General features: G+C 40.6%; 2 protein-coding genes across 4 annotated transcripts; one reads left to right on the top strand and one right to left on the bottom strand.

Moving 5' to 3' along the window:
- The first annotated feature begins 561 nt into the window (after nucleotides 1-561).
- Nucleotides 562-3,762, top strand: LOC125610302 (serine/threonine-protein kinase ATM-like). 2 transcript variants are annotated; one of them, XM_048782642.1, is made up of 3 exons: nucleotides 562-797; nucleotides 956-2,174; nucleotides 2,238-3,762. In XM_048782642.1, the coding sequence occupies exons 2-3, from the start codon at nucleotides 956-958 to the stop codon at nucleotides 3,518-3,520; spliced, it is 2,502 nt and encodes an 833-aa protein (XP_048638599.1). In that variant the 5' UTR covers nucleotides 562-797; the 3' UTR covers nucleotides 3,521-3,762. The 2 variants fall into 2 exon arrangements, with proteins under 2 accessions (XP_048638599.1, XP_048638598.1); XM_048782641.1 differs by having other exon boundaries at nucleotides 956-3,762.
- A 66-nt stretch (nucleotides 3,763-3,828) lies between these two features.
- On the bottom strand, nucleotides 3,829-8,717 carry BNACNNG09300D. Of its 2 annotated transcripts, none has more exons than XM_013882279.3 (13): nucleotides 8,314-8,717; nucleotides 7,921-8,056; nucleotides 7,604-7,740; nucleotides 7,307-7,508; nucleotides 6,987-7,225; nucleotides 6,787-6,898; nucleotides 6,555-6,699; nucleotides 6,311-6,453; nucleotides 6,067-6,236; nucleotides 5,681-5,971; nucleotides 5,534-5,589; nucleotides 5,226-5,440; nucleotides 3,829-5,141 (listed from the first exon to the last, which is right to left on the bottom strand). In XM_013882279.3, the coding sequence occupies exons 1-13, from the start codon at nucleotides 8,524-8,526 to the stop codon at nucleotides 3,919-3,921; spliced, it is 3,282 nt and encodes a 1,093-aa protein (XP_013737733.2). In that variant the 5' UTR covers nucleotides 8,527-8,717; the 3' UTR covers nucleotides 3,829-3,918. The 2 variants fall into 2 exon arrangements, with proteins under 2 accessions (XP_013737733.2, XP_048638597.1); XM_048782640.1 differs by having other exon boundaries at nucleotides 7,600-7,740; nucleotides 8,314-8,435.
- Nucleotides 8,718-9,207: the final 490 nt, after the last annotated feature.

Genomic DNA, 9,207 nt, shown 5'->3' with positions numbered 1-9,207 from the left:
AAGACCAATAAATGTGAACTCAATAATTCTAAAACCATAACAATGGTTAAATTATATGTAAATTTATCAATTATTTAGCATAAAAATAATTGAAATAAAATAGATTTCTGAACATTACTAAAGTTTAATAACTGCCGGTCCATTTTTCTGACCATTCTATATACAATTTCATAAAAAATACACAACAAACTGTGAGTTTTAATCATTTTGAATTCATTGGAAAACAATGAATACATAAAATAAATTTAAAATTTCCAAATAAATTAAAAATTTTCTATTATTTTGTAATTTATAATTGATTCTAATGTACATTTAGAAATACAAATGTTAAGTTATAAATTCAAGTTATAAATTCTAAAACTATAGAAGACAAACCCGGGCTGATAGTCCCTAGTTTGTTTAAAAGTTCAAAAGAAGAGGTAATTGAGGAAAGAAACATAAAAACAGAATCTAGTCTTAAATGGAGAATCGAATCCCGAGCCAGATGAAGGCCTCGTGCTTATCGGTAATTCCGTTCCGGTTTACTGTTAGCACGGTTTTAGTAATAATTCCCGGTTTGATTCAGAAACCCTCAGACTATCTATGGGACAAGAGTAGAGCTATTACGTAGAATTAGAAAAGAATCTCTCTCAGACGACGACGAAGCCGAAGACAGTACAGTACTTTTCTCTCTCTCTCCTTCTGCCTCAACTCAACGCTAACTTTCACTCACTCAGTCACACACATTCTCTGTTGCGGAATCACATTGCTTGACGTCACTCCGAGCCAAGTCAGGATTTTTCCGTTTCTCCTCGCAGGTTCAATTCAAAAGTTTGATCTTTTCTTTCTGGGATTTCAATCAAAACTTTCCTTTTCCTACATTCGATTTCTCAATAGATTGTTTTTTTTCCTCCTATTTTGGGATCAAATGTGAGTAATACAGTGTGGTTGATGCAGAAAGGTTGTTTCTTTGCAGATGAAGGCATCGATGGAAGAAGATGATGAGTGTTTCCCCTTAGGTGGTGGTGATAAAGTGAGGAAGATTGAAGTCTCTGGTGGAAACATATCACTTGTTGTTGACTTTAGCGGCTCTTTGACTGGGGCTAGTTCCCACAACGCCTTTGAATCTAATGTGAGTTGTCTGAAGGAGAACCAAACTCAGCTGTGTCTGGTTGGGAATCTTGTATGGGCGATGACTAAGTCCAAGAAATGGTGGCCAGGGGAAGTCGTTGGTTACAAAGCTGACGCAAAGGAGAGTTGTTTCATGGTTAGGTATCTTGGCGAGGGGCAGCTTGAATCGTGGTGCGCACCTTCGAAGCTGAGGCCTTTCAAGGAGAGCTTTGAGAGGTTGGTGAGTCAGAGAAACGATGTGGGGTTTTTCGTTGCGGTGGAGGAAGCTATGACCTTGTTGAGGAACTCGCTGAGACTTGAGATGACTTGTTCTTGCATGTCTGAAAGGAACGGGAAAAAGCCAGCTCGGAAGACAAAGCCTTTGATCCTGCGTGAGTTCTCTGTAGATCGTTTGGAGCCGAAAGAGTTTGTGACTCAGCTGAAGAATCTGGCGGAATGTGTTTCGAGCGGTGGGATACTCGAGGCCACAGTCATGCAGAGTAGGCTATCAGCGTTTTATAGTTTCTGTGGGCATAAGCAGATACCGATGGATCTGCTGAACCAAAACGAGGCTAGGAGAAGTTTCAATGGATCTAAGATGGAAGAGAGTGAGTTCGTTGGTTCTCCATCGGTTGTTGCAGGTAGTAGCAGGAGGAAGTTTCGGAAAGAGTGGTTTAGAAAATTCGTTAGTGAGGTTGACTACGTGTCTGCCAGAGAGGATCTTGTTGACACGTCTCCTTCTGATTTGGTATCTAAACTCAAGCTGCTTGCTGTGGACTCCTCCACGTGTGCAGAAGAGACTGAGAATGTCGGCCTCTTTGAGTGGTTCTTCTCCAAGTTCAGAATCTCCGTGTTTCACGATGAAAATTCTTACAGAATGCAGTTGGCTAACATGGCTGGTTTGAACGATTTGATGGTGGCTAAAGCTGCAATCTCCAAGTCAAAAAATGTAGGCAAGTCAAAGATTGAGCCTTTCTGTGGTGTTTCAGTTGCTGGAGCCGAGCAGAAGACCTCAGAGTCGCAGAAGATCTCAGAGAAGTCAAAGACTGAGGTTACTGGTGGTGTTTCAGTTGCTAACATTGAGCAGAAGAACTCAGAGAAGTCAAAAATCGAGCTTATTGGTTGTGTTTCAGTTTCTGATACTGAGAAGAAGATCTCTGAGTCGCACAAGAACTCAGAGAGGTCAAAGATGGAGGTTATTGGGGGTGTTTCAGTGGCTAATACTGAGCAGAAGACCTTTGAGTTGCAGAAGAACTCAGAGAAGTCCAAGATCGAGGTTGTTGGTGGTGTTTCAGTTGCTGATGCAGATCAGAAGGCCTTTGAGTCAAATACCAGAGCTGAAAAGTACCGAACATATCAGAGGGCCTCGAAGCCAAAGATACCAGGGCTGAAAACGATCAAAGATACCATTAGTCGCTCAGATTTTTCTAGTTCTGTTGCAAATGAGCCGTCTCTACAAGGGAAAGCTTGTATTGCAGATACACTCAGCAGACCTTCTGCTACACATGTACCGGACTTAAACAGTGGGGGAAATGGTTTAGCTTCTGCGGAATCTGACCGTTTACAAAAACCGGAGACTTTGGTTCCTCCCAGTGCCCTCCCACAAAAGGAGGAGAGACCATTTTCTATGATGTTGAACTTTCAGGCGGCGGCAGCAGCAGCAGCAGCTCCACGTTCAAACTACGGAACCTCGGGAACGGGTTTTGTTTCCAGCCTGACAGATTTGGAAAGAAAGTTCACGAGCGCAGATCTTTGCGCTAAAGTCACTGGTACAGAGAAGAAGAAGAGAGGAAGGAAGAGGAAGAATCCAGAAGCTGCACATGCCACTGGTATACCTGACTTAAACGGAACAACTAAAGAGCCAGCTTCGGTTCCGTCTCAAGCTGAGCCTACTCAGCGCAGGAAACGTAGGAAGAAAGAGGAGATGCCCAACAGATCAACCAGAGGAATCACAGTTCTCGTCTTGAAGTTTTCCTCAAAAGAGTCGATGCCTTCAAAGGACGACTTAACCTCCACATTCTCCGCGTTTGGCCCTTTGGATGCTTCTGAAACACATGTCTATGAAGAACTTAGTGGAGCAGAGGTCGCCTTTGTGAGTAGTGGCGACGCTGTAGAAGCGGTTAAAAGCCTAGACAAAGCTAACCCATTTGGTGAGAACTTGGTGAGTTTCAGGTTACAGCAGAAACTGATCAACGTATACAGGAACATAGCCCCAAGGATGCCGGAAATCTCCCACGTTAGTCCATTACAGAAACCGAAGAATGCACCGATTAGCGTGGAATCCATGAAGCAGAATCTGATGATGATGACTGCAATGCTGGATAAATCCGGGGATCATTTATCAAGAGAGACAAAGGCTAAACTGAAAAGCGATATCTCTGCTCTTCTGGAGAAGATAAGTTCGATGCCTAGCTCTTCTTCTTCTTCTTGAGCAGCCATTGACATATATATCAATGTGAGCTTCTCAGATTTTCCAATGTACCATGCGTTGTAACTGTCTGGACACTATCCGTTCTTGTGCTTCCTGTCTTTAGTTTGGGACCGTAGTTGTAGAATAAGGTTAGGTATTAGAAGATGTTGGTGCTGTTATTAAACAATTTTCACCTTTTTTTTCCATAGAGCTTGAAGCTCTGCAGTTAATTATCTAAACCCTTCAGGGGCAGTTTTCTATAAGTGATGTGAAAAGTGTTTTGATATCAGCTTCATTCTTGGTAATATCAACACATACTAACACAAAAATACAGTGAAACCTTAAATGTATCCAAGTAATACTCAAGAGTACAATACAAATTATTTAAAACCACAGAATATGACATTAATATTTTTTATTCACTTGGAAGCAAAAATGGCCTCTAAATCTTTGTAAAGTCCTTTAGGTCTTGATTTGTAGTCTGAAGAAGAGTCTTTAGAAGAGCTTCCACTTGTCTTTGTTCCCCATATACTGCTGCTCCAACCACTCTTGCTCCCTGAAGGATCACTAGGAACCTTACTACTGCTCCTGTCTCTCGTGAAGCTAGCCTTTGCCATTTCTCGTATCTGTCTCAACCATGGCTTGTCCAAGCTACCCGAGCTTCGGCTTCCAGAAGAGTTTATATACCTGTTCTCTGGTGTTGAGAATGCAATCCCTCCATTGCTGCTGCTGCTTCTCCCTTCTAGTTGAGCCGTGGGGATCTTGCTCTTCATCAGTTTCTGAGGTAAGATTAACGCGGCAATCCCAATGATAAACATCTTGAGACCGCTCAAGAATGACCTGTTGATCTGGTCTAACCTCTTTGTCTGTTTGTACAGTGAGTACCATTCGTTGCACATCTGTGTAATGAACCCAATCAAGAACAGTACGACCATGAATATCCCAAGCTTCTGTCCGCTTGCCTCTGGAAAGTCTTCGGCCAAGAGCACTAGGCACGAGGCGAATACACCGACTTGACATGCTATTGAGATGATCTCGACAAGCTGTACCTTTTTCTTGATGAAAGGCTTCTTCAGAACGAGGAAGAACAGCTGAAAGGAAGTGATGCACAACAAGACAACTACCGGAGTTTTCGAAGTCTCGTTGTCCAAGAAAGCACCAGCAATGATCCCTAAACACACCCTCTTCACGGTTTCTAGAAACGTGTAGTAAATCCTAAGGATTCCAAACAATTTCTGTATGCAAGGAGCTTCAGCGTCTTCTGTTTCATCATCTGATGCAATGATGCGGTCATCTCGTTGCTTGAGTGGATTGCTCCCTGAAATCTGTGTGAGCATGTACTTTGGTGGACCCCTTAGATCTTCGAAAACCGGACCTAACCTGGTTAGATAGATAGATTTGTCTTCTTTTTTCCATGTCCATTGGCCTCTTTTACCAGGGCCAAGTGTCACTCTGATGAGTTCTTGGTACCAATGGAAATTTTGGCCTTCTTGATGAATCTCTTTATACTGTAACAGCTTCCCGAAGGTTATCCCAACAGAGAGGAAGAGAAACAAAGCCAGAAGGAGAATAGCTACTATGCATAGCACAAGGATACCAACAATGACATTGGCTTCTGCATCTCCTTGATGTTTAAAATACCCTGAGAAAGATAAAATTCAATGCAACTGTTAACAATGATTCTCCAAACTGAGCAGAGATTTTCTTGGCTGGTATCAAAAAGTACCTTGTATGAGGCTCCTTGCAGCTTTGCAGATTGAAGGTAAGGCAAGAATGAGAAGAAAGAGTTCGAATCTTGGGAAGACAAACGCACCGAAGCTCCTCTTCTTCTCAGTGTGTGCTTTCTTGAACTTGAGTATCAGAGAGAGTAATATATGCAGAAGAACTAAACTCCCTCCGATTATGGCTATCCAAAACATGATTCTATAAAAATCTCTCCACCTATAACAAAGAAGTACAACACAAATTCAAATATTTATGGCTTCTTCTTAAAGCAATCAATGCTGTAATGAAACGTGCATAGTAATGACTTACACTGTTGGATGCGGTAGACCCAAAACGTGTTCTGCCTCTGGCTTAAGATTAGGGGTCTGTAATCACAAATACAGTATCAGAACATGAACAAAAAGAGCTTCAAAAAACAAGAAGCTATGGGGGATAAGAGTGGATCCTTTCTTTTACCTCAAAGAATAATCTATACTCCATTGCGGTAAGTGGCAATCCGAATACTGGCTCAGCCTTGGTTGCTGTCTCAAGATTCATGTTGTTGTGATAAGTTTTAGCAATGAAGGAATGTGGACCAATGAAAGGACTTGAGGCCACCATGATCTGTTCACTGTGCTTAGTTTCCCATGGGAGAGGGAAGTAAGGGATTATCCACTGAATGCGTCTTACAAACTCATAGTAATCAACAGGTAATGTCACCGGTAGCCATCTGGTAAGTGCAAAAAACTGAATGTGACATGCAGTTCTCTGCATTGGAAACCACCAAAGCACAGAATACTACTGCTTAATCGTGTAATTTGGTTGAAACAAAAAATGAAGTATAAAATGATAAAAACACATACAAAAAGATTCCTTGTGGGATCTGATATCAGATAAGGAGATGGTCTTGGAAATGCTCCAAGAGAATAGAGGCTTGTGGTTGAAAGAGTGAGGAGTCCCGCAACGAAACATGTCACCAAGAATATGTAAGTTGATATCCAAGAGATCACAGAAGACATCACAGACACAGAATCTGCAATTAAGTACAGACATTTGTAAGAGAAGCAGGAAAACAAACTACAGATTCAAACTGGTTAACATGCTTACAATGTGTCACTTCTAGAATGTTGGACTCAAGATTCTTGTTTCCTGCTACATCCTGAGTAACATTTTCCGGAATCTTAACAGAGATTGTACTGGTGTTGGCTTTTACATATACAATGTATATGCTTCCACTCAGTTCCTCAAAGCTGACAGACATTTAAAGGAAAACAACAAAATTCACTTAGCCTCAAATCTGAAGGAAGAAAAATAAAACAAGAAGTTAGAAGAAAAAAGAAAGACCACTAACCTATCAAGATATCCACCGGAGATTGATACAAGTGAGGAGTTAAAACCAAACACTGGCTTCATGAACTTTATCCAGACAGGGATGGTGTGCTTTCTTGTCCTCATACCAGATGTTGTGTTCAGTACAACATGGGGTCTCTCCGTATCTAAGATCATCATGAGTATGCATGTTTCTTTCAATGAGAGAAGCAAAAACAAGATTCTAAAAACACAAATGTATCACTATCACTTACCGTAAAGAAAAGTCAGTGGTGCAGTTGGAGATGCAGGTGTTCCATGTCTGCTTCTTATTGAATTTGAGTCAAGAGTTACCGTGACTATAGCACGTCTTGATGTATTTGTGACCTGAAAAAAAAAAGTGTGTGAACGTTACATAAAGAGATATGTCACACGAGTTAATTAACCTTGAGAAGAAAGCAGTAGAAGCACTAACCATAAACGCAAAACGGCGATTCCCGTTTGTTTTTCCATCAATAGGAAGCAAATCACCATGGTTTGTGCTTAGTAGCTTAAGAATCTCAGCTGAAGAGTTCAGTACCGGTTCAGAAAAATACAAGTATACATTAAGCTTGTCGTTATCATTGGTTGCCTGCACTGTCCTGGTTTGGTTGTTTAGTTTCAGTAACTTCTCCGGTACATGAGTTCGCAGGTTGACAAACACGTTTCTCCTATCTAGATCCCAAGAAAGTTCACCATCAGTATCCCTTAAAGCACAAAACAAGATGGATACAAAAGGGTAATAAAGACACTAACCGAAATGGACGAAGAAGCGCGACCCCAAAGCTCTTTTGAAACTGTTACCGGCTGTGTCAGAACAGACACTCTTGTCCATCACCAACACAAGCCTTCCATATTGAGCATCAAGTGATAATCCCACAAGAAGTGAGTATCTGAGATAGTTTTCAAGAACGGTGAATGAAGATGGTATAACTTGGCCAGCACCGTAGACAAGAAGCTGTTTTACATCATTTAATAGAATGTTAGGAGTTTAGAACAAGAAGATGGAAGGTCAACATGTTAGTGTGAATGTAAACAAGGTTACGTACTCACGTCACAAGCATTCACAGATGAACATCTGAAACCTCCTCCACCAACACATGGCTCAGTAAATGTAATATTAACAGACACGTTTTGTGCACTTGTGAATGGCATTGATGCAGTCACCAAGGCTGTAGGAGAAACCGTATCTGCATACATAATGTTACAGCTTGATAAAATAAGGGAAGACAAGTGTATAATCCAACACATTCAAGCAATACAAGGACTCATAACTGTATCTGATACAAGAAACTGTGTACTCTGCAACAAAGAGAAGCTAAACAAATCAAACAACTCTGATTAGAGAGGTGTGAGAAGAGTTTCCTTACCGACAGTCCAGTTATAGACATTGCAGCCAAATCTAGGCTTCCTATTTGCGCAGACCTCAAGTGTATGATTCCCATCCAGTAACTTCGAGTAGGAAACTCTTCTTCGATGGCAATCCACACTAAACTGGTCATCTAGCTGCAGAGAACACATTCATTTTTCCATCAACATGTGTGGCATGTTCATCAATAATTACAACTCCCAAGCTCTTACACAGAAACAATGTATTTGGCCATTCATAAAGCTAAACAGGTAGTAAGGCCAAACTACAAATAAGTTATTACAAGTATTTTTTGTAGACTCAACACTCAGATCTCATCCAAAACATAGAATCTAGACTAACTGTCAAACTCAGAACTTGGGAAACCTTATAAGAAAAGAAAATTAAACTCAACCTTGCATTGGAATTTGCAGCTTGAACAAGTTGTGTTTCCATTCTCAAAAGCTTGAAAGGAAAATTTGGCAGAGTGAAATCTAGAAACAGTAGGAGGTGTTTTCAAGAACTTAACAGAGAGCTCTGAACCATAACAGTAATGAAACCTGCAACAAAAGGAGGAAAAGACAAGCAAGAAAAGCAAAAGAATCCATGCACTTTTAAGCAGACCCATTTCTCCTAAAAGGAAAAAGATGCAGCTGTAAAATCTCAAGCCTGAAACTTCTTATGAAGCAATCATTTAAGACAGAGAAGAAATTTATGCTTCACTGGAATTATTCTGGACAAAGTAGAAGAAGACACTATAGAGATAATGTGTTAGTGAAGAGAAAAAGAGAGTGAGAGGCAGAGGATTAAAACAAAATGGTTACATACTTCTGTGGTGGATGATGGCTGTAACGGATAGTGTATGCATGAGAGCGATGGGAGATACACTGATTGGAAGAGAGAGAGAGAGAGAGAGAGAGAGAAGACTAACTCCCATAAACAGACAAACTCTTGAAGAATTTAATTTTATTGCAGGACTTGTCTATTATATATATGTATATACTATTTGTCTATTACACATATTTACAAAAACTTCAAAAGTTTTGGAAGAAGGAGCTTTGTAATCTAATTTTCTCTTAATCTTTTTGTCACGTACACAGAAAAAAATAAGAAGTTTCTTCAGCTAAGCTAAAAGTACACAAAGTCACAAACACACAACTACAAAGAGCTGCTGCTAAAAATGGTAGAAGACACCAAACAAGAAGCATTAAGTCCTACTTCACATTCAATACACATGGGACCATGGTTTTTTCAGCTCAATGATGATGGGACTTTCAAACGAAAGAAGGAGAAATTCTGGGAGATTGCA

The sequence above is a fragment of the Brassica napus genome, chromosome A6 (genome assembly GCF_020379485.1).
Source record: "Brassica napus cultivar Da-Ae chromosome A6, Da-Ae, whole genome shotgun sequence".
NCBI lineage: Eukaryota > Viridiplantae > Streptophyta > Magnoliopsida > Brassicales > Brassicaceae > Brassica > Brassica napus.
Note: the sequence above shows the minus strand (reverse complement) of the source record. Positions and strands in the feature narration are given on the sequence as shown.